Source organism: Aedes albopictus, chromosome 2 (assembly GCF_035046485.1).
Source record: "Aedes albopictus strain Foshan chromosome 2, AalbF5, whole genome shotgun sequence".
In the NCBI taxonomy this organism is placed as follows: Eukaryota; Metazoa; Arthropoda; class Insecta; order Diptera; family Culicidae; genus Aedes; species Aedes albopictus.
The window spans coordinates 397,873,525-397,899,212 of NC_085137.1; the positions used below are offsets into that span (position 1 = coordinate 397,873,525).

General features: G+C 41.6%; 2 protein-coding genes and 1 long non-coding RNA gene across 4 annotated transcripts in view; 2 read left to right on the forward strand and 1 right to left on the reverse strand.

Moving 5' to 3' along the window:
• LOC109408096 (uncharacterized) overlaps positions 1-25,688 on the forward strand; it is a gene marked incomplete in the record, with an annotated part of 30,165 nt that overhangs the window by 886 nt on the left and 3,591 nt on the right.
• LOC134288423 (uncharacterized) lies at positions 21,312-21,493 on the reverse strand. The gene is made up of 2 exons (XR_009997949.1): positions 21,427-21,493; positions 21,312-21,362 (listed from the first exon to the last, which is right to left on the reverse strand). It is a non-coding gene; the product is annotated as an uncharacterized LOC134288423 (long non-coding RNA).
• On the forward strand, positions 22,931-24,835 carry LOC134288422 (uncharacterized). 2 transcript variants are annotated; one of them, XM_062853260.1, is made up of 3 exons: positions 22,931-24,555; positions 24,621-24,688; positions 24,753-24,835. In XM_062853260.1, exon 1 carries the CDS (start codon positions 23,207-23,209, stop codon positions 24,332-24,334), a length of 1,128 nt encoding a protein of 375 aa, XP_062709244.1. In that variant the 5' UTR covers positions 22,931-23,206; the 3' UTR covers positions 24,335-24,555; positions 24,621-24,688; positions 24,753-24,835. The 2 variants fall into 2 exon arrangements, with proteins under 2 accessions (XP_062709244.1, XP_062709243.1); XM_062853259.1 differs by having other exon boundaries at positions 24,621-24,835.

Below are 25,688 nucleotides of genomic sequence, written 5' to 3' on the forward strand. Positions count from 1 at the left end.
AACGGAGTACCCGTTCTCATAACTGTAGCCTTGGCTGGCATGTTTGAGAACAACCCTTATCCAAAGGATGTGTACTGAGAACATGTATGTTACTGTGGTTTAACTTCCAGGCGTAGGCGGTGCTAGGACATAGCGGATCAAAATCAAATTTCTTTCTATTTCAGAATTAAATGATGAAGATGATGATGATAATAGTAAAACACTAAAAAATTCTTGATCCTGTTATGTTAAAAATTACCCGTCTGTATTAGTACCATACGGTCACCCCCTTTCCAGTAGTTGCTGGTTGACACACTGGTGTATTATCCGCTGCCGCTTGTTGATTTGATTGATGTCCTCCGTAGATAATTGAAATCCCACCAGACAGTCAGCCCTGTCCAGCAACACCCCGTCTCGTGCAGGGATTTATTGCATTCCACCGAAAACCTGCACTCTGAGAGGCCATCCGACATCGGCACCAGCAGCGCAAGGGGAATCAATATTTGCTACGGTTTTCAAGACCACGCCTGCTACTTTCCGGCGAATGTGAGGTTGTGTACATTTTTCCAAAACATGTGATTTATCATTTGGCTGGTGGATGGATATGGTGTTGGTGCGTTACTAGATTCTTCGGATGCGTTCCATTCCATTCATTCCGTTCTTTGCGTTGCGTTGCTGTTACCCGGAAAGGGTCGGGTTCGGTTGACACAACATCCACTTATCACGTCACTCTTTAATAGACATTTGGCGCACGGCTGCTGTTGCCATCGTCGTCACCGTCATTATCATCGTGTGACTGATTCTGCACTGCAGTTTTTATTTTGCGTTATTTGTTTTCGAGAACGCAGGAAAATAAGCGTTTCCTGTGTGCAGTGTGCGATTAATCGTCACAACGGCTGTTGCATGTTTCATGATCACACTCTTTGTAGGGCGTTTCTCAACCCATCTACTATGGGCTGAAAAAAGATTCATTATAACGCACCTGAGATGCTCCGAGACACCCGAAAACGTACCTGTAACACGCCTTCAAAGCTCCTCACAAAAACTAAAACTCTCAGCAATGCTTTCGTGTTTATTCTCGTGAGCTAAGGCTGCATCAGTCTTATTCACTTGGTAGACACTGCACCGTTTTTCAGGCCGAAATCTTTGCTCTTATGTTCGGTGCATTGACTGGCCACTTCCGACTCAGCTATCACATGGCGAATATTCAGCAAGCTGATTCATTTGCATGTGATAGCTGTGAATCCGATTATAGAACTTCGTTTTATTTGATATGTAACTGTCCAGTTTTTGCGCAACTGCGTTTCCGAGTATTCGGTAAACACTTATTAAGTGAAACTGACTTCAGAAACCTGAATCTTCAGGACGTTCTGTTGTTCTTAACCCGCTGTGGTAAAGAGCTATAGGCTCTCTTTCGCTTTTTGCGTTATTACAGTGCCCTTTTCAGGGCGCTTTTTGAACCCATTGTGGTACGCTTATGCGTTAGTATCCTCTTCCAGGGTGCTTTTCCTGTTTTCCTAAATGTCCTTATCCCCATCCTTATCCTTATTTCCTTCCTTTTCCCTCAGGTAGATAATGAAATTGGCTATTATTTTGGCGATGGCACAAATGTCCCAAATGGAGGATAACGTGATACCTGATACCTGATCCCTCAGAATCCCAGCACAATGCCTCTCATCAGTGTTTCCCTTGGAACGCTTCACAACTCCGTTGGAATATCACTATCTGGATTTTCCCCAAAAGCTCACCCAAAAGTTATAAATTTAGTCATTTTCCCCACACGTGTGAGCAAAAGTAGGGTATATTAACCAATAGTGGACCTCTTAGTAGCTGAAAATTGCTCTGATCGTGAAAACAATATAATAACCTACTAATTGCATAGTCTTTATCAACGATTGCGCATCAGATTCTATGTCTTTCCTACATATTGGGGGCTGTCCATAAACCACGTGGTCATGTGGGGGGGGGTTCGGCCAATGGCCATTTTGTATGGACAAATAAAAATTTTTGTATGGACTGATGACCACGCGGGGGGGGGGGGGGGGTGCGTTTGAAAAGTCCCAAAAAAAATGACCACGTGGTTTATGGACAGCCCCTTGTACACAAAATCCATACAAAAACACCTTATACTTCTCATAAAAGAATCATTTCAAATCTGGCTTAAATTTTCCTATAATGGACCCCCGGGGATCCATTATTGGGTTGTTGGGGTCCACTATTGGTTAAACGTGTTCTCTTACTATGTTAAATCAGGGAATCTTCTTACAACATCTTAGATAATAGTGGTAATCACATTCAAATATGGGCGTGTCTTTTTGTAGATGTAGTTGTGAAACTGCGAGGAAACATTTGCACTCCTACCCCGGAAGTTAGTTTTATCATTATTTACCCGTTTTACCCAATTCGATTGAGTAAATAATATTTACATATGAAATTTGAATTGCCTTTGATTGCGTGATTTTTTTGTGAGGAAAAGCTCGCGCTAGTGTTCATGTGCTGATATATTACTTATCTCTATACACGGAAAAATGAAAGTTCCCAAATATAGGTATTTTTCACCCAACTTCCGAGTTCCGTGCGGGAAGCCATATCTGAGTATATAGCATAGTACCTAAATTTGCGTACCTGCATCAAACTGCTAAAGTGGATACATTTTTTTATAAAAATGGGTTTCTGAAAAACTTAAAAATACGTTTAGTAAAACAAACGCCGAACTTTTTGCTGGGTAATTTTTACTCAAATTTACATTCCCGTTCAAGAATTCAAATGTTGAATAAAATTTTCTAAGTGGTCATTTCAAAATATTTCCTCAGTTCGGTGTGTTGACTCAATTTTGAGTTGAAAAATACTTATTTTTGGGTTTCTCGTTTTCTCCGTGTAGGGTAATTGATCCAATCATGGAGGAGATAAGCACTGGGTTCATGTTTAAACCACAATTGTATCGTCCCAAGCAAATTTTTTACATGGATTGAATTGAAAATAATAAAATCCATCCTTAATCTACGGGAAAATAACGAAATATTGCCATTTTGATGTTGTTATGAACATGTTATTCGTTTTTATCTGAAAGAACATTGTGTTCCTAATGTTGCGGTATTTGTTCCTATTGTTGCGGTATCCCATTGAAATCATATGGGATACCGCAACATTAGGAACACTACCGCAACAATAGGAACACAGCAGCAAACACATTAAGGAAAATCTTTTTTTTAATAGATTTTTGGGCAAATCTTAAGCAAACAAATGGTGCATTCTCGTAATTTAAGCAGCATACATCTATTAAAAATGCCTTTTGGTAACATTTCAGTCGAAAAAGTGCTCAATTGCCATTACCGCAACATTAGGTACTACCACAACGATGGGAACAATTACCCTAGCATAAAAGCTGTCAGTTAAACAAATGTCAAAATAACTTACGGAAAAAGGAAGAATTATATTTGAGTGCTCTACTTGGGAGCAGAAAACTAAGCTTAATTCTCAGTATATACTTACCTTACTTACCGGTCAGGCTAAGGCCGGGGTGGCCTCTGCTGTACATAGTAGCCGCCTCCATTCCACTCGGTCCATGGCTGTTTGTCTCCAGTTCCGCACTCTGCGTAGGGTCCGCAGATCGTCCTCCACTTGGTCGACCCACCTAGCTCGCTGCGCTCCACGTCTTTTTGTACCGGTCGGATGACTCTCGAGAACCATTTTAGTCGGGTTGCTATCCGACATCCTGATGACGGATCGCAGCAGTCCGCGAGCGCGTGCGGGTGTTTAATTTTTGCGCTGTCATTTTTTTTCCCTTCAGCGAGTTTTTGATTTAAGGGCTTTTACTACTATTATAAGAATAATTAATGAAGAAAATGTCAATTAGTTCCGCGGTCGAGAGATAAATCGTCGTGCATGGTTGCATCGTGCCATGGCTCTGGCTCTACCGAACTAAAATGGGATCTTCTTCTTCTTCTTCTTCTTTATGGCTCTACGTCCCCACTGGGACTTGGCCTGCCTCGCTTCAACTTAGTGTTCTTTGAGCACTTCCACAGTTGTTAATTGAAGGGCATTCTTTGCCTGCCTATGCATGAATTGGTATATTGTGAGGCAAGCACAATGATACACTATGCCCAGGGAGTCGAGAATTTTTTCCCGACTGGAACGGGAATCGAACCCGCCGTCTCCGGATTGACGATCCGTAGCCTTAACCACTAGGCTAAAATGGGATACCGGTAACGAAATCTGCCGAAAGTGTGCTTCGCAACCGCACGTCCGGGAAGTGTTTCACAGTGATTCAACCGTCCGTAACAAAATGAAGAGTGCTTCTGGACCAATTCAGGACATCCACTGCTCTTGGTCTACCTGTGTGCTTGAACGTTGCCCAACCGCATCCTTTGGAGTACCCTTCCACTAACTACACCTAGAACAACACCCATATCCCCTTGACACCTAGGCCTGAGAGGTCGTAGAACTTTCTACATCTTTCTTAGGTGTCTAACTAACCACCCTTCCATATTCCTCAGCAGTCGCAAGGACGAGGTCAGGACAACTCTCGACTGTTGGAGAATTGTGTCAGTCTTGTCGAGAAGTCAGAGATAAGTCTCCAATCTTTGTTTTTTTGGTATCCGACGGGAAGGAGGCAATCCTCATAACTGTGGTCTAGAGCTATACTACCTACGAAACTTGTGCGACTTGCTTAATGCTAATGTTTACTTTTTCAGTGGTAACCAGGTAAATGATTAAACCATAACAATTTCTTATACGCTTTTTCGCCAAGGAAAGCACCCCATTAAACCCTATCCAATTTCCAACTCCAGATATCTATGAAGTGGGCCAAGTTCTTGGACACATTCTGAGTAGATATCTAATCAACATTTCCTCCCCATCCCCGCTGATCGTAAGGACCTGGCCAGGTGTCGAGAGTTCGTTAAATGAAAGGTTTGTCAAGTCCCAGGCAACTTCTCTGGCGCATTAAACGTCTCTATCGACAGCCACCCCAGGATGTGTACGGTCGGCTATGCTATGCTATGTTATGCTATGCTATCCGACATCCTGATGACGTGACCCGCCCACCGTAGCCTCCCGATTTTCGCGGTATGGACGATGGTTGGTTCTCCCAGCAGCTGATGCAGCTCGTGGTTCATTCGCCTTCTCCAAGTCCCGTCTTCCATCTGCACTCCGCCGTAGATGGTACGCAACACCTTCCGTTCGAAAACTCCAAGGGCGCGTTGGTCCTCTGCACGTAGGGCCCATGTTTCGTGCCCATAGAGGACGACCGGTCTAATCAACGTTTTGTAGATGGTTAACTTCGTGTTACGGCGAACTTTATTCGATCGCAGGGTTCTGCGGAGTCCAAAGTAAGAACGATTTCCTGCCACAATGCGCCACAATTCATATGGATGCATACTACCAAATTTCAATGTTATTCATGATCATTTCTGTTATTGATGCCTTTAATTCATGATTCTGTTATGAAATGTGGTGCTATTCTATAGAAAACTCGATTTTTTAGAGGTTAGGTCCTTTAAAAGGGCGTAACTCAAAATTTCGCCCAACGATGATTTTGAAAATTTGTCCAGAGGTGTGAGATAGATAAATAAAGATAATGGCGTTTAAGGTTTTGATGGTATATTTTATTTTATAATAACGGTAAATGGAGCACCGTGTAAGCCCAAATCGTCATCGGAAGACCCTCTTCGCCGTTGAAAGACTCGTCGTTACAGCTATTACGCCTCCGGAAGGTCCACTTCGCCGCCCTCCGGAAGGACTGCTTGGCCACTCAGAAGACCATATTGTCACCAGAAGGTCCGCTGAGTCGGTTAACTTTAGGTCTGTTTTATTGTCAGACGAACCACTCCGACGCAAGTCCCATTTTGCCACCGACATCTGCTTTGCTACGGGGTGCTCCGCTATTTTACCTGGAAGAGCCGCCACAAATCTCGCTTCGTCACCCCAAGGAACGCTGTCCCGCCTTTGTACTCGTGTCACTGCCGTGAGGTCCAACATCTCTGAGAGCCCGTCTCGTCGCCACCCGGTTTATAGAAGAGTGAGCACCTAGGGGCTGTCCATAAACCACGTGGTCATTTTTTTGGGACTTCTCAACCCTCCCCCCCCCTCCCGTGGTCATTAGTCCATACAAAATTTTTTATTCGTCCATACAAAATGCTCATTGGCCGAAACCCCCCCCCCCTTACTGACCACGTGGTTTATGGACAGCCCCCTACACTGTCCCGCCAAGTGGTAATTAACTAACGGTCTACGAATGATTGACGTCAAATAAAATAAATTTCAGGGTCAAGCACCATGCCCGCCGCTTACCAAATCCCGTGATAACCAAAGTCCATCCTGTCACCGCCGCTTTTAGCATCAACACTCGTCTGCCATCGCTTCAGTGGAACCCTAATACCTCAGCCGGCGAGCCGAGGAAGCCGACCAGTTGTGTACCGTTTCATTCAATGGACGACTTGTTCAGTTGCATGAATGTCAAAGCATTTAAACGAAGTATCTAGCATATTATTTTATTATTTTGGGAAAACCCCTGGCCAAGATCACAGGGTTCGACGGTATTAGAGTGAAGGATGTTAATTGTAATTCTTGTAATAAAAAATATCACCTTTAACACTTTAATGCGCCTCCAACGGTTCATTGCGAACCGGCTGCTACAGATGGAGTATTGCTGATTTATCAGTAATGCTCGATAAACAGGAGGGACCTGCTGGGGCCTAGTAGTTTCTATATCCACAAAACAGTTCCGGTCGATTGAGTCTGGGAAGGTTTCGAGAGTCGTTGTGAATCATAATGCAATTTTTTGTGTTTTGTGACGAGTCTCGGAAGCTTTTTTGAGTCAGCAGACTTTGAACTGTTTCCTGGGCTTCCCACTGTTCGGTTAATTTTAACAAATACACTATACAAATACAAATTACAAAAAAAAATACAAAAAAAGAAAGAACTACTGGATAAATTTTAAAAGCATCTGATGGAGAAATTTCTGCAAAAATCCATGAAAAAACATCTGAATGAATTTTCAGACCGAATTCCAAGAAATAAAACAAAAAGGAACTGCAGGTAAAATACCAGAATAAAATCCAGGAGAAATCTTCGTAAGTATTCTTTGAAGATTTTCCGATGGAACTCCATGAGGTATCCCAGAAAAAAAATAACTCTCGAAAAAAAAATCCATGAAGGAATTTAGAGAGAATAATAGAACGAACTACTGGAGAAATATCAGAGGGATTCTCACTTCCGTTTGTAGCATAGTTGTCCAATGTTATATGGGAATCCCTATTAACATGAGACAACTATGCTGCACGCGTCTGCCCAGAAGAAATATAAAATATGATATTTAAAATGTCGCACATCAGGTTCTAACACTGATCAAAACCTAGTCAAATTTCGGGGGTGTCAGGCATTAAAAATGGCAAATATAGTACTCTTCCAACCATCATTCAATGGGTTTGTTTCGTAAATTCATCATTTTTAATGAGTCGTAAGCCACGTTCGAAAACTGATCAAAAACTGTCAAGTTGGCAAGGGTGGCCGAAAGAAGATTTTGTGTACATAAACGGATATCGTAAAGCCACGCAAGGAACCTGTCAAGGCTGTCCAGGTTTTCGAACGTAAAAAAAAACAATCACCCCCAAGCGTAAAGGTTTGCTACGGGTGAATGGCTGCTCGCTGGACCAAACCAAACCCAAGATTCTGCAGTATATGCTCCAGAAGCTGCTGCTGTTGCTCGGCAAGGAAAGGTTGTCAGTGTCGACATCCTGATCCGCGTTTCCGGCGGTGGTCATGTGACCCAAGTCTACGCCTCCGCCAATCCATTCCCTAGGAGCTGGTTTCTTTCTTCCAGAAGTAAATATGTGGATGAAGCCTCTCGCAAGGAACTGAAGGATATCCTGATTCCTGGCCGTACCTTGGCCGTACCCTGTTGGTTGCCGATCCCCGCCTTTGCAAACCGAAGTAGTTTGGAAGTCCAGGTGCCCACACTCGTTATCAGGGATCGTTTAGTTAAACTCTTGCATTCGGTTACGGTTTTGTTTTGCTCTGCTGGGCCCTGTAGCATAATCGGGCGAATAATATTAGCTACAAGTTACAAGCTACAAGTACTAATATTACAAGTGCTAATAATTTGTGTTGCATAAAAGCCACTAATCCACTAATATTATTAGCACTTGTAATATTAGCGACCATGAAAATACAAGTTGTTTTGGTTAATTTACCTGTCAAAATTCATCCGACAGTTCACTATTAATTTGAAATGACAGTTGATGTTTGTTGATATTCTGCATTTTTCGCGTAACATCCGGAAATAACTTCATTTATTTCGAAGTTTTGCATTCTTTATACGATAGATGAAGAAAAGCATGTGCTGTTTGGATAATTTTCGGCCGCTCTGACGATTTTTTTTACAAAGTATGGCACTGCAAGTACCTAGATTTTTAGTAAAATGTCCCATAGATTTAATAGTACTGGTTGAAAAACAATGTATAAAGATTTAACAACATGTATTTTTCTTGTTAAAATCCGAAGTGATCTGGGATGCAAAAATTGAGCTTTTACCTACTTTTATGTGTCGCAACTCGATTCGAGTTAGTGCATGTACACTCCCGTTCAAAAGTTTGGGGTCACCCCCTCAAAAACATGTCATTTTTTTAGGCCCATATCTCCGCCAATTTGCGTCTGATTTCAAAACCCTAGGTTTCATTCAAAAGATAATAAGTCAAAGAAACTTTGAACATGATTTAAAAGAAACTTTTTCAAAAAAAATTGTATGTAAACTTAACCCAAAGATGCCAAATTTTCTAAAGAATGAATATAAACTTACGGCAGTGTCGCTGGAAGTTGGGTCGACCAAATTTTAAGATGAGAGCGGTAATATGACCCATTTTCTATTAGCTTTCAACTGTTTTTTACAGATCTTAGCTAAAAAATCTAGAAAAAAAGTTATTAAGTAAATTAATCCTTGATGTCATCGACCAAAAGTTTGGGGTTACCCCTCAATATGATGTATCGGCCAAAAGTTTAGGGTCACTTTCGTAAAACATGGAGAAGTGATTTGGTGATATCTTCGTCATCTATAGTTTAATTTTAATTCTTAACCCAAAGTTGCCGAATTTGTGGTGTTACATTTCTAACATGAATTTGTAGTGCTTCATTATTTTATCGTAATGGAGACTGCTTTAAAAACTATGTGTCATGACATTCTAATTTATGTTTATTCTCCTAGTCGTGTGAGGTGAGACGATCGGTTTCGTCTCATGTGACGTGAGACAACGAATGCAAATCAAATGGGATCGAGTCGACTTTTGTCACCTCATTGGACTCGCAGAATAAGTATGATTGTTTTTTATGATTAGATAACATTACGTTAACCCGCTGTTTTATCGTACCCCACCCGCTTCAACTTGCCTTAATGTACCATAAATGAATTGTAAATAATACCGGCTTGCATAAAGCAAATAACTACCAATGATTGGAACATGTGATTGCATGCACCATTTAGTGAAGTTGTAATGTGACTATTATTTTTTTTTGTTTTTTAATTTTTTTTTATCTGTATTAACGAGATTTTTAGCCCTGGGTTGGTTCATCTCGGGACCCACGCTTTACTTCCCTTCCGAAGGAAGAACTCACATTTTGTGAGTTTTTCGAGAGTGGGATTCGATCCCAAGTCCTCGGCGTGATAGTCAAGTGTTCTAACCACCCAACCAGGTCCGCTCCACCTTTTTTAATACTGTTGATAGACTTTAAGTACATACTTGTTTTAAAGTTCATTATACGTCAAACCTCTCTGCAAATTGTTAAGAAAAGAATGAGAATCTGTCGCAAAATGTTGATTCCGATCACACAATACTTACGTTTCGAAGCACCAGCTGATCGAGAATCATCCGAAAAGGCTGCTCTTGTAAACAGCTTTATAGCTGAACGAAACACGGAGACGGAAGCGAAGGGTAACGGATTCAAATTGAAAAATTCCATCTGTCTGTAGCAGTTGAATACCGCTGCCGCCGTGCAGTATGGACCGTTGTCGTCAGTAATGGGTGAGTGGAACGGGAACGGGCTCAAACGGGACCTGGTTTTTTGTTACGGATCCTTGGGCGTGTGTGTATGCCGGCAGCACTCCTCTTCTAATAGGTTTAAATCTGCGACGAGTACGACACGGAAGCAAGAGGACAAACGCTCCGGTCGGCAGACGAAATGGGATCGAATTTGGATGAACGATGTGTGTTTAGTTAGAGAAAAACGAATCGACGACAACAACAACACAGAAACAGATGAGCAAGCAAAACGGCTGCTGCTGCCACACTCGGTCGGTCGGGTGGGTGACATCTACAGGTTTAAGATTTCAAAAAGAACGGTTTCTGGGATTTGGGTTCCTAATCTCGGGATGGGCAAGGGGCAAATGTGTTCAGCTGCGATATTACACCTGCACCTGGGTTGCTCGTGATTGGAAATCTGAATCGACCGAGGGATGATGGATGGCGTGCAAACGGTGGCAGTTTTTTTTTCGCATTCGGGTGTTTCACTGTGGCTCATGCTTGTCCTGCCTTTCGATACTGTTGACCATACAGTAGATTCCATTTCAGATGAAGGATTAATTGTTTAAATTCAGAAAATTTGGTTGTATTAAAAACCGGTCTTATCATCGTTTTGTAGATGGTTAACTTCGTGTGAAGACGAACTTTGTTAGAATGTAGAGTTCTGCGGAGTCCAAAGTAGGCTCGTTTCCAGCCATAATGCGTCTCTGTATTTCTCTGCTCAAGTACACGAATTCTTCAACCGCCTCGATTTCGGCACCGTCTACAGAGATTCAGGGTGGCGGCCGCATTAAATCCTCCCTAGAGAAAGACTATTCCGATTCGCCTGGCTTCGTTCTTCAGTCGGATGTACATTTTCGCAATCGTCTAAAATTTACGAGCTATAATATCAATATCATCAGCGAAACCAAGTAATTCAACAGACTTCGTGAAAATCGTTCCACTCGTGTTTATCCCCGCTCTCCTTATTATAACTCCTAACGCAATGTTGAACAGCAAGCACGAAAGACCATCACCTTGCCGTAACCCTCTGCGAGATTCGAAGGGACTCGAGAGTGTCCCTGATACTCGAACTGCGCACATCACTCGATCCATTGTCGCCTTGATCAATCGTATCAGTTTATCCGGGAATCCGTATTCGTGCATAATCTGCCATACCTATCTGATCTCGATCGATTGTGGCATACGCCGATTGAAAATCATTGAACAAGTGATGTGAGGGCACATTGTACTAGCGGCATTTCTTCGACACCTGGCGGTGACTTCCAAAGTAGATCTCCCATTTTGTACCCAGTACATACATTCAAGGGTGTTGGCAGTAAATAAAATTTGTGCAGTGCCAAATCAAAACGCGCCTATAATTTGTCGTGAGATATAGTTTATTGCATTGCTAACTGGACTGCGACAGAGTGCGGAGTCTTAAATAAAAGTGCGATATTGCATCAAATTGTTCCGGTGTCTTCACCGCACTTATTCATCATGAGCCAATGAATAAGTGCGGTGAAGACACCGAAACAATCTGACACCAAATCGCACTTTTATTTGGGATTCCGCACTTTCTTGTCGCACTTTTAACTGCGCAATGCGCAATATACTCGGGATCAGACAAACTGATTCATTTCGAGCCCTGAAGAAGAACCCAACATTTAGATCTAAGCGTTGGCGATGAGATAAGAGAATCCACGTTTTGCTTTGACTGAAAACCAAAATACCATGAGAAATAAGTTAACTTCCGAGTCGAACATCTACAACAAATTTAATACTATTGGAAACTTAATACGTAGTAGGGGGATTAGGGGCATAATGGACACCCGGGGTGAAATGGCCACCCCTGTTTTTGCCGAAACCGTTGACTGTTATGTAAAACTTTTAATGCATAAGTGTAAAGGAACAAGTCATTGTTCTATTTTTCAAAAGTACCTTTTATATTCCTTCAAAATAACCAAAATATCATTGAAATTGAAGTATGTTTTTCATATGGGGGATTTCTTATAATTTCGAAGCAGTAGCAAATAAGGTATTACGAGTGTTTGAGTGTGTCCACCGTAAAAACAAGTGAATTGTTAACTTATCTAAATGTATACGCAGATTTAGCAACGGATGAAGTATTATATTTTTAATCAAAACTTACTCAAAATAGTAATTTCAATGTTGAAGTCGATTCGGGGTGAAATGAACACTGGCAATTATGGATGGATGTACGCGCGTTGCATACTGCTAACAGCGTTTTAGAGAGTTTGGAAAACTCAATCCGATTATTTAAGCCTAAAATTTATTTAATTAACTTTGATGTAATGTAAACTCGTCTAAGATGGAGTATTATATCTGTGGTATTAATCTCCGTAGGCAAATTACTTAACTGGTCGATATTATCAAAGATACAGCATAAAATATGCAGGGGTGTCCAATATGCCCCGATAGGTGTCCGTTTCGCCCCGTACCTTTCCTGCCAGCCCCAAAAAAACACACGGTTTACAATTCATTATGTCTTCACAATAATGACATTCTACCTGCTGTAAATGGTTGAAATATGTAGGAAACAAGTTAAAGTTGTAAGCCAACTGATAATATATTAAGTTTTTGTCTGTTATACAGGCCTAACATACTCATTTGCTTAGGGGCTGTCCATAAACCACGTGGTCATTTTTTTGGGACTTTTCAAACCCCCCCCCCCCCCCCCCCGCGTGGTCATTTGTCCATACAAAAATTTTAATTTGTTCATACAAAATGATCATTGGCCGAACCCCCCCCCCCCCCCCTTACTGACCACGTGGTTTATGGACAGCCCCTTAGGGTGTCCAATGTCCATTATGCCCCTAATCCCCCTACTGCAGATCTGCCAACTTCATCGGGAGCATCCGCATTAGGTTGTCCCAAAATTGCACATGGTCGAAAAGCTTGGGGGCTCACCCTGCAAATGATAGCTAAGAGTGTTAGAAACAAACTTTTGTATGACGGAAACTTTCAGAAATGACGTTTAGAGGTCGCCCCGGCGAGATTTTTGAAAAATGGCCATTTTTCGTAATAAATTTCATACAAATATTTTTTACCGTACAAAAATTGGAATACCCACTATTTTTATATTTTTTACAGCTTGATATGGATCCAAACTACTTGTTTACCAATAATAGCCTACCTTGTCTTATTGTTTGACGTGTTTGTGTTATAGTAATCAAATTGTTCTAACCTTGGATAACATTACAAATTGAATCGGGTGGGATAAGATGAACCAGGGAGTAAGGTTCATCTTATCCCACCCGATTCAATTTGCCTCGGTGTATCTTATGTTCAAGTCAGTAAATGTAAAAAATACATGCTCTGCTTTTTAGAATGTCTTGAATTGGAACTTAGTATCTAAAAACTGGTATTCTTACGTAAGATGTTCGTAATCGCGATTTAAATTTGGTATGGATCAACGTATTCGCCTTTATTCATTTTGCAACTGTCACTGGTCATAGGTCTTCGTGTAGAAAAATATTAGAATATTGTCAGAAAAGTAAGATAAACGCAGCTCAACATTTTGTGGAGAATATCTTTAAAAAATCAATAGGCAGTACGAAGCTTGTCAATAGAGCTAGTTTTTTTAAAGAAATTTTGCTAGTTAATTTCTATATGAAGGGATTGAATAACAAAAATAAAAATCAATTAATGATGTCACCATAATTCCATAACACAATCAAGACAAAAACTTGTTGAGCATACGTGATTTTTTACTTTGTATGTGTTTTTGGGAAGTTCTTACGTGGCATTTATACAAAAATACCTAAAAATTCAAATTTCACCAAATAGTAAATCGTGAATAATTCTTAAACGGATAGAAAAACCGCCATGCTGTCTTCGGCAAAGTTTTTCCTCATAAAATTTTCTTTTTTTTATAGAAATTGTTTTGAATTAGCATTAGGTTCAGATACTTTTTATGATGGGTAAAATGCACAGTATATCAAAAAATGTTTTTTTTAGTAAATTCAAAAATTCTGTGTCAAAAAGTTACTTGCAAAACATGTCGTTTATTATTTTTCCCAAGTATTTTGGATTCATATCAAGCTGTAAAAAATATAAAAATGGTGGGTATTCCCAAATTTTGTACGGTAAAAAATATTTGTATGAAATTTATTACGAAAAATGGCCATTTTTTAAAAATATCGCCGAAGCGACCTCTAAACGTCATTTCTGAATGTTTCCATCATACAAAAGTTTGCTTTTAACACTCTTAGCTATCATGTGCAGGGTGAGCCCCCAAGCTTTTTGACTATGTGCAATTTTGGGACAACCTAATCCGCATACTCGTCCATGTACTGAAGACAAAAATGGCCCCTCTAGAGCACGGTTGCAAATAATCCGAAGCATGTTAATTTTCAAGTATCTCACAACGAAGCTAAAAATGAATGCCAGCAACATTCAGTTCAGCACAATTTCATTCAATTGAATAAAATGTTTTCAACCCTGCTCTAGAGGACTGCTGGAGAACAGTAAAAACAGCCATCAACGACGCATCCAAGAGCACCATCGGATACGTGGAAAGGAGTCGACGGAACGAACGTTTCGACAGGAAGTGCGGAACATTTTCAGGGGAATAGAACGCAACGTAGTCGATAATGCTGCAGCAAATGACCCGGCAGAACGTGACCCTAGCAACCCAAAAAGTGAAGATTCTGAATTGTTATGCAACTTGAATGAGAGGGAATGATTAAAAATGGACAAAAGATTTTGTCCAGACTCGAATCATATGTCCATATGGACACCAGGACTATTAACTGCTCACCTTACATACTACACCAAACGCTCTATGAGTGAATTGCTGCTCAACACACCATAAAAGTTACTTGTTATGCGTAACACGTAGGAAGTTATCAAGCTGGCTTCATCGACGGTCGGTCGACAACGGACCAGTTCTTTACACTTCACTCTCATGCCTACTCTTCAACATCGCTCTGGAAGGTGTTATGCAATGAGCAGGGCTCAACAGCCGGGGTACGATTTTCACAAAATCTGGTCAATTTGTGTGTTCTGTGGACATTGACGTTATAGTCAGAACATTTGGAACGGTGGCAGAACTGTGAGCTCCCTTGAACCGCGAAGCAGCAAAGGTCGGACTTTTGGTGAATGCCTCAAAATCAAAGTACATGCTGGTAGGCGGAACCGAACAAGACTGGGTAATGTAACGATAGACGGGGATACCTTCGAGGTGGTGGAGAAATTCGTCTACCTCGGATCCTTACTAACGGCTAACAACAATGCTAGCACATCATCAGTGGAAGTCGTGTCTTCTACGGCCTCCAGAAGAGAATCTATGACAAAAGGTCGAAAGACATAAGGTCGAAGGACAAAAGGTCGAATTGACAAAAGGTCGAAGGGACAAAAGGTCGAATGGGACAAGCAGTCGAATGGGACAAAAGGTCGAATGGACATAAGACAAATTTGAAGACATGAAAAAGTGATCAAAATTTGACAGAAAAACAACAACTAAAATACCGATAAAAATAATAGAACCAGTGATTCCAAAATTATTCAACAACTTCATAAAAAAACATTATTGGAAGATAGGAGAGGAAAGATAGGATGTCCATAAATCATAGAAAGTAATGTTAGTCATTGAAGTTAAATGTGGACAACAACATTCCTTGAAAGAGCAGTCTATGAGTAGAAGAAGGATGAATCATTGATTGAATTATTGACATATGAAACTCCAATCATTACAGCGATTTAACCCCCTAGCATCTTAGGTTTTTCGCACCACGGTGGCGTTGTGCACGCTCAGCGTGCCAGCCTGGACTGGGTCATATCGTCCCCAACATTCTACTAGAGTTAATAACGCTAAACAGTCTATGAATTAGGGAAGGACAAATATCTGGGTATTTTATGAGCAAACAAATTGAAATTATTTACATAAACAGTGCAATTCATAGGAGCTACCTATCATTAACGGGCCCATATAGCCGAGGCGGTAAACGCACGGGTATTCAGCATGACCATGCTGAGGGTGACGGGTTCGATTCCCGGTCGGTCCAGGATCTTTTCGTAAAGGAAATTTCCTTGACTTCCTTGGGCATAGAGTATCTTCGTGCCTGCCACACGATATACACATGCAAAATGGTCATTGGCAGAGGAAGCTCTCAGTTAAAAACTGTGGAAGTGCTCATTGAACACTAAGCTGAGAAACAGGCTTTGTCCCAGTGAGGACGTTACGCCAAGAAGAGGAGAGGAAGACCTATCATTCCAAGAAAGAATGATTACTAAGCACAAATAGCCAATGAAGAGTTCTGCAGTAAAGCTAGGAAGAACAGCTATTGAATAAAAGAAGGCAAAATATCTGATTCACTACATATAATGTTCTCGCAATGATTAACAACAAAGACTCATCCATTTTTTTTTCAGGTCATTAGCATGGTTCAAAAAAAAATAAAAATAAAAAAACCATGAATAGCACACATAAATCATGGCCAGTGGAGTGATGCCCATCGAATAGTGTAATCGTCATGATCAAAGCTTTTCATTCTGGATAAAAAACGATAAGAAATCAATGAGGCGTTCAATTTGAATGTGGCCTTCGGCAAAGTTGTAGCTGATAGAGTAGCCTAGGAGTACCAAGGTTCAACTTACACTCTAGGGCACTTGGAGAAATGCTACGGTCAATTCAATGAAAAACGTCCTTTTCCCATAGTATTTCCCATACAAACTTTGAAGGGTTTGTGCACTCTCAATTTTCAACTAAATCAGCTCATTTTTTGAGAGAAGGCTTAGAATCTGGTTATGAATCGAATAATCGGTGTGGAGCAAAAACGATTTTTTGAACCACCCAAGCAGGGCATGTTGCAAGAATGCCGGACAACATCCCTGCTTAGCTGACAGTCTTCGTCATCGCTTGACCCGTGAAAGCATGAGGTGGAAACTTGTGAGGACCAGAGCTATGTTGGACGCTCTCCTCATCGACTTAATGTTTTGCAGCCCAAGAAAGTCAAGGAAAATTCCAAGACAGCTTTCATTTACAATCAAATGAATTAGAAAACTAGTCTACGTGCTTGATGGATGGCTCATTTGTTAAAATCCATTATCTATTGGATGAATAGTAATGACTCAATAATCAATGAGTAGAGTGCTGAAGGAACTAAAGAAAAGTAATGCAAGTTACTAAAATTCAAAGGTATCAAATTTTTCTTTCTTTTTCCATTTCACAGCATTACTAAAGCTTTCAAGAAGTATGTGCTATCGTGATCACATTCAACAGTAACGAACACTTTTCCACAGGGAAAACCTTTGTGTCATATGTACGTACGTACCTTCCATCCATTGTGCATTTCCAGCGCACCGGACTCATTCAATCACACACAAACAAGTGAAATTGCATCTTCTATTTTTCAATTTCACAGAGAATAGAATTACCAACCCCACCACGAAGACGACGGCTAGGGCAGGGCTCTGACAGTCGTCGAGTCTGATGATGGACCATGTGATTCAACCTGCTGCTGCAACGTGGACTGAGCAGTTCCTAAAGTTTCTGGGAGGGAGAGGTTATAAAATGCGTTTTTGAAGTATACTAAGTCAAACTTTCCACCTGATTCGTTATACTTAAATGACAACAACATTGTTTGAGCAAGCTCGAGTGAATGTTTTGACGAATTTCTAGGTTACCATGTACATTTTTCATATGTGAAACATTTATTCCCACCCCCTCTATGCACTTCTTACGTATAGACAACGATGACGAGTATGCGGTAGATGCAGCCACAACGTAAAAGATCCGTCAATAGACAAATGCTGGTTCAGCATTTGCTACGTCGCCTTCGCTGCTGCTGCCGCAGTCCGAGGGGTTTAACTTCTTTTGAGTTCTCCTCAGGCAGCGGCTGAGTGAGGGGGTGCAAAATCAACATTTCGGACCGAAAAGCATGGGTGGTGCAGAAATGTAGCAACAAACAAACAAACATCATTATCATCCACCCAATGTGGCTCTGCAGCATGATTGCGGCTCAAAGAGAAAAAGGGGATGATCAACACAGCTCAGCTCTGAGCTGCTGGATGATGACGGTGCAGCAGTAGTGCAATGAAAGAGAGGACTTCGTCTCGTATTGGGAAGTGTGTTCTCGGACCGAGTGCAACTTCATCGGGTATAACTCTTTTCAATTGTTATCCATCTTCGTGTCCGAGACGTAGACTACGACGACGACGACAACGACGACTGAAGATACTTATTGAGTCGAGAAGCAACATGTGATTGTGGGGTGGATTACGGTGCAATCATTTTGTGGACGTCTGGGATATTAGGAGACAAAGGGGTGTTCAATACATACTCCAAATGTGATTGATTTTAACGTTTTTAAGGGATGATCTAGTTACATGTGAAAAGCTTCATTAATTTTAAGTAAGACCAGCATAACAACGTTAAGCACAGAAATAAAGCATCCCAAATTCTTTGTGAAATTCAAAGGAACAGTACGCATCCCTAAAATTTAAATGTGAGTGAAACGAGAATTTGTTTTTGCAGCACCTCCCCAAGTTCAAACCCCAGCTGTCAGATTTTTTGGCTTTGCTCTATCTTCAATAGGTGTTCTTATAATGAAAATGTAGCATCATCATGCTCGCCGGTCGTTCATCCTAGACAATTTGACCCGTTTGACTTTTTATTCAACAGCACAAACGACACCCATGTGAAATTGATCTTCTGTAGGCGAATCACATTGCAGCTGTGTGGAAGGGCTAGAACACTCGATAGGGTAAAATAAGGTGAAGTACAATGCTATTTTATACACTTTTTTCGTTTAAAAACGGGAGTACTTCTGGAGAATTGAAAGTGTAAACAGATGCAAACTGGTATTCGCTTGATACGACAGTGGAAATATTGTTGAGACTAATGCATTTACAATATTATTAAGAGTTTCAAAAGATTGAATATTCGTAAAATCTCTTTGGAGGCAGATACATTATTGATTACAGAATTACCTGAAACCCCTTTGAGCAATCATGAAAAACCGAGTAGTAAATTTACAATTACAGAGTCCAAATAATTTTCGTGGGGTCACCTGCCAGGCACAGGAAGAGTTTCTTATGTATACATATCTTGGCACTGTGGGTACTTTCAGAAACCAATTTATTCGTCGGGTCAGTCTACACCAGCAGTGCATTTGATGATTTTGTTTTACCATCTATTGTAGCAAGGCATCTGCCTATAGCACTGGAATAATCTGGAAAGCGATTTGATCAAGATTGTGCTGTTGTTAGTGATCAGGCATTCACCTGTATGCAGGGCCAAAAAGGGGTTTGCAGACCCGCAAGCAAAGACACTTGCGCGAAACCCGCGTCAGGGGAAAAGAATCTCCTTCCAAAAGAATGTTCTCACGAACAACTGCAACATCAAGCCCTCGATTGACAGAATACTCCCAATAGATGGGGTCGAAGAGCCCGTCCTCAATCCACGAAATGTTAACAACTTGGAGGCTCAGGATCCAGCCCAAATCAAATCAATCGGGTGCCCTGATGGCCCCTCCCTTTCCCAATATATGATATATGTTTGTATATGTGTGATTTTTTGTTGTCTGATAGAACATTCTTACCGTTTTCTCATCTGAAAACTAAAAGGTTATAATTATATTTGGTTAGCATTCATACTAGAAATTTACCTGAATCCTCCTGAAATACAATGGTAATCCATATATCTATATAGAAGTTCATTTGAAGCAATAAAACTCAAGAACGGATGAACCGATCAGCATGATTTTTGCATGGTTCGGTTTTTATTCGTGGTTGCTGTGTATACAAAAAGTTACGAAAATCAACTAGAAAAGTTAGAAAATTTATAAAGTACTGATAGTTCATGCGCTGGGAAGGAAATCAACACGATCGAAATGAAACCAATCTAGAGTGCGGTGCTATTTTGAGCTCAACAGTTGCCAAACCAACACAAGGCGGCAAGACAAAGTTTACCGGGACAGCTAGTTAGCAATAAAAAGGTACTTTCTCAAATTTTATGCCACCTTCTATCACCGATTGCAAGAGAGTTCGTGGGGCAATATCAGGCTGGATTCAAGGATGAACGTGCTACAACGGACCAGATGTTCGCCATCCGCCAGGTGTTGCAGAAACGCCGCGAATACAACGTGCCCACAAATCACTTGTTCATCGATTTCAAATCGGCGTATGATACAATCGATCGAGAACAGCTATGGCAGATTATGCACGAATACGGATTCCCGGATAAACTGATACGGCGACGATGGATCAAGTGATTTGCGTAGTTCAAGTATCAGGGACACTCTCGAGTCCCTTCGAATCTCGCAGAGGGTTACGGCACGGTGATGGTCTTTCGTGCTTGCTGTTCAACATTGCTTTAGAGGGTGTAATTAGGAGAGCGGGGATAAACACGAGTGGAACGATTTTCATCCCGAATTTATATCAACGGTGATGAAATCGAGGCGGTTGAAGAATTCGTGTACTTGGGTTCACTGGTGACCACCGACAACGACACCAGCAGAGAAATTCAGAGACGCATTGTGGCAGGAAATCGAGCTTACTTTGGACTCCGCAGAACTCTACGATCGAATAAAGTTTGCCGTAACACGAACGTAACTATCTACATAACGCAGATTAGACCGGTAGTCCTCTATGGGCACGAGACATGGACCCTACGTGCAGAGGACCAACGCACCCTTGGAGTTTTCGAACGGAAGGTGTTACGTACCATCTACGGCAGAGTGCAGATGGAAGACGGGACTTGGAGAAGGCGAATGAACCACGAGCTGCATCAGCTGCTGAGAGAACCAACTACCGTCCATACCGCGAAAATCGGGAGGCTACGGTGGGCGGGTCACGTCATCAGGATGTCGGATAGCAACCCGACTAAAATGGTTCTCGAGAGTCATCCGACCGGTACAAGAAGACGTGAAGCGCAGCGAGCTAGGTGGGTCAACCAAGTGGAGGAGGATCTGCGGACCCTACGCAGAGTGCGGAACTGGAGACAAACAGCCATGGACCGAGTGGAATGGAGACGGCTACTATGTACAGCAAAGGCCACCCCGGCCTTAGCCTGATCGGTGAGGTAAGTACACACATAAAAAGTCTAGTAAAAGTACACCAAACTTAGATCTTGAAAGGTACATAACTGTCTGATTACTTTAGATAGGAAAATATGTAGCAAGGCTTATATTTGGTGAGGCAAATCTTACACCGCAACACACCATTGTAAGGTGATCTACCCACGTTACGGGACCCATCTCAGCAGCGCATTTAGCCAAAAACTACTTTATCAACGATACACCTTGGTTGGGATGCGACTGGGATGATTTTGCTTCGGAATGTTGGCTTTGCAGTCTTTTGGGGAATCGAAAACACTAGTTTATGATTTTTCCCGACGTTTCGGTCCGTATGGGACCTTTTTCAAGGGTTCTAAAATATAATTATTCAACTATCAATACAAAATTTTAAACATTTAATTAGTTTTACAATTTACCAATCGGTCAAGGTTTCCTAGTCAAGATGGCTTTGCTAAACTCAAAAATGTCATGCGGAAGTTTTGGTCTAAATGGAAGATTCAAAGGTCAATTTTCATTTTATACATATTTGTTGTCCGTTCGGTTTTCAACCGTCGTGATGCGGACAATCTCCTACCTATCGGGCGGTCTAGAATTCGGTCCCTGTTTTTGGAATCTTCCACCATTGCTTTTCGCATGATATTCTTTTTGTTTCTGTGAGTCACTTTCTCTCTGTTTAGTTTAGTGTGTGTCTTAACTATCTAACCCTGAGAAGATTCTCTCATCTATCTATTTTGTTTTGATCGTCATCTTCTATTCGTCGTCTCGTTTTTCAGTAAGTGTAATAGTCCGGCATTCCAAGAATAACGATGAAGCAATTCGCTGATACAAACCGAAAATTAAGCAACATGGAGACCCGAAAAGATTTTCTCATCAAGTGCCGTAGGAGTGGTGTGTTTCCGGTCCACATCCAGAACTCGTTCAACTGTCTTTTCGAAGCCATGGAAGAACGTAGCCCATACCTACGAAAATTGGAAAGAACAGTGTCGCGCTTCAAGTCATCCATCCTCAATGTGGAAATCAAGCAGACGTTCCACAAAATTAGTGAATACAGTCGCCAGTATCAGACACTAGAAACCCGTCTGAAACAAGCGGTACCAGAAACAGTATGGTCCCCGTTCATCGAGAACCAGCGAAAGTACCGGAACAAGCAGAGGAGCAAAAGGGAAAGTGCTACGAATAACAAGTTTGTACAAATATTCGAGCGAGCAGCGTCTGGCCACCCTGAAAAACTGCCATCGACAAACAAGAAAGCTCTACACAACGCAACAGCGATCAGCGTTCCACCCAATGTGGAGCGGATGCTGAGTTTGGGTCCCAAGTTCGCCCTTCCGTATAAAAGTACAAAGGAAACCCCCTTTTACCACCTTCTCGCTGATGTCGAAGCAGTCATCCGAAGCAATGACGATGTGCAGGTGCAGGACAGAACACGATGTGCTGTGGCAAACAACTTCCAAAACTACGTACACCAAAAAACGAAGAAATGCCAGATGCGACTCTACCAGGAAGTTCTACAAAGAAGCAGAAAAGGAAACCAGACAGTTTCTGAAAGAACATCCCAATATAGTCATTGCAAAAGCTGATAAAGGCAATAAAACCGTCATCATGGACAAAAATGAGTACGCAACCAAGATGAAGCAGTTGCTAACTAGCGACAAAACCTACGTAACCGTCGATAAAGATCCAACGTCCTCTTTCCAAACGAAGAACAACAGCATCGTATGACGCCTGCAGGACCTAAAGCTCATAGACACACGCACGGCGATGAAGCTAAGGACCTATAAAGCTGTTTGCCCGAAAATATATGGTCAGCCTAAAGCACACAAAGCAGGATTACCGCTCCGTCCTGTTGTACCATGTATGACAGCTCCATCCTACGAACTATCAAAGTTTGTCGGATCGATTCTACGAAAATCACTAACTAGCAAGTACAACATCAAGGATTCGCTCGAGTTCTGCCAATATGTCAACAACATCTGCCTTCCGACGGGACACATTTTGGTTTCCTTTGACGTGGTTTCGCTTTTCACGTCGATTCCAAAAGAGTTAGTTCGACACAGCATCTTTCGCCGCTGGAATGACATAGAGAACCACACACCGATATGTCTCGACCTATTCTGGGAAATTACCGAATTTTGTATTGATTGTAGTTACTTCTCATTCGAAGGAGCTTACTATATACAAAAATTTGGAACCGCCATGGGAAACCCCCTGTCCCCAATCATCGCTGACTTGGTGATGGAAGACATACTGGACGAAGCGATCTCCAAAACAAGCTGTGTCATCCCATTCATAAAAAAGTATGTGGATGATCTATTTCTGGTACTTCCACCCGACAAAGTACAAGACGTCGTAAACACGTTCAACGAAGTCAACCAAAACATCCAGTTCACTCTGGAGATGGAGGAAGGTAGAAGGCTCCCCTTCCTGGATATGGCACTCATCCGACAGGAGGACGACACGGTAAAAACGGAATGGTACTGCAAGAGCATCGCGTCGGGACGTTTCCTCAATTTTCATTCCGGTCATCCAATGCACCAAAAGATGAATGTAGCTCAAAACTTCGTTAAGCGGGTGATGGTTTTCTCCACGAACTTGGACCTAAAAAGGAAAAGAGAAATCGTACACCGCCACCTGAAAGCAAACGACTACCCGAAATGCCTCATCAACAGACTAATCAACCGCGCAAAACATCAAACGGTAAACAACAATACAGCTATGGACGTGAGTAGAACAGAAACCGAGACAGAAACACACCAAGACGAAATGAAATTCTACTCGCTCACAAACATTGACGGATTAACACAACAAATAACCAAAACACTAAAAAGGGACTACCCAGGGATAAAAATAGCAAACAGACAACACAAAACAATTGGGTCTCTTCTTCCGTCGGTAAAAGACAAAACACCCAACACCGAACAAAGTAACGTTGTTTACAAAATAGACTGCGCAGATTGTGAGGCATGCTATATAGGAATGACCAGTACAAAACTAAAACAAAGAATATCTGGACATAGATCAAACTTGAAAAAGCTAAAAACACTACTAGACAAAGGGTATACAAACGAAGACGCGAAGGTTAGCTGGGTGAGGGAAAAAACGGCACTTGTTAACCATGCAGCAACGATGGACCATAATTTTAAGCTAGACGAAACAAACATCATAGATAGGACATTCAAAACAAACAATCTACACATTCTTGAAAGTTGCCACATATACAACACTAACAATACTGTAAACAAACGCACAGACACTGACAATCTCCATGTAGCTTATGCTGGACTATTACACTTACTGAAAAACGAGACGACGAATGGAAGATGACGATCAAAACAAAATAGATAGATGGGAGAATCTTCTCAGGGTTAGATAGTTAAGACACACACTAAACTAAACAGAGAGAAAGTGACTCACACAAACAAAAAGAATATCATGCGAAAAGCAATGGTGGAAGATTCCAAAAACAGGGACCGAATTCTAGACCGCCCGATAGGTAGGAGATTGTCCGCATCACGACGGTTGAAAACCGAACGGACTCAATCTATGTGAGTACAGTGCAGGACAACAAATATGTATAAAATGAAAATTGACTTTTGAATCTTCCATTTAGACCAAAACTTCCGCATGACATTTTTGAGTTTAGCAAAGCCATCTTGACTAGGAAACCTTGACCGATTGGTAAATTGTAAAACTAATTAAATGTTTAAAATTTTGTATTGATAGTTGAATAATTATATTTTAGAACCCTTGAAAAAGGTCCCATACGGACCGAAACGTCGGGAAAAATCATAAACTAGTGTTTTCGATTCCCCAAAAGACTGCAAAGCCAACATTCCGAAGCAACGATACACCGCCGCCTGTTGAGCTAAGATGGTACATTTGCATAAATTTGTAACAGTGTGCTGGTGCTAGTTCATTTATTTCATTTATTTTACATAACATTACAATCATAATAAAACCGAATCAACCGTTCTTCGTCACAATACTTCATAGCTGCCGTGCTCCATCCTCGGCCGCGTCCCACATTTGCCAGATCGTTCTGCACCTAGGAGTCCGCTCACCTTGCACGCTGCCCTTCCAGGTATTCATGTACCTACCTTGTTGGCCACAAAGTAACTTTACTCCAACGCCGAGCGTATAGAAGAGCACCACCTTCGTTGGTCTTGGTCGATGTTCCTCCAGTTTCCCCGAACGTGTAGGGTCGTAGATCTTCTTCAACCGCGTGCAGCCAGCGAGTTCGCGGCCGCCCACGAAGTCGCCTACCTCTACCGGGCTCTTTGCTGAATATTGTTTTCGGTTTTTTTGCCTTTCTCGTTCACCTAAGTGAACTGAAAGGCTATATGTTCACTCAAAAAAAGAATTTTCGTTAGAAGGCTCGGAGGGTCAAGTCACATATACCAATCAACTCAGTTCGACGAATTGAGATGATGTCTGTATGTGTGTATGTATGTGTGTCTGTGAACAAAATAAGTTCACTCACTTTTAAGGCACTTCCCATTGGTCGATTTTTCGGATTATTGCTCGAATCGAACCGGAATTTTACCGCATTGTTTGCTATTGAAAATGGTTCGGATCGGTCAAGGCGTTCCGGAGTTATGGCCGATTTAGTGATCCGGGCCAGCATTTTTCACCCGAGCGACAGGTGTAATTTGGTTAGCAGGTGACGACCGCGACGACG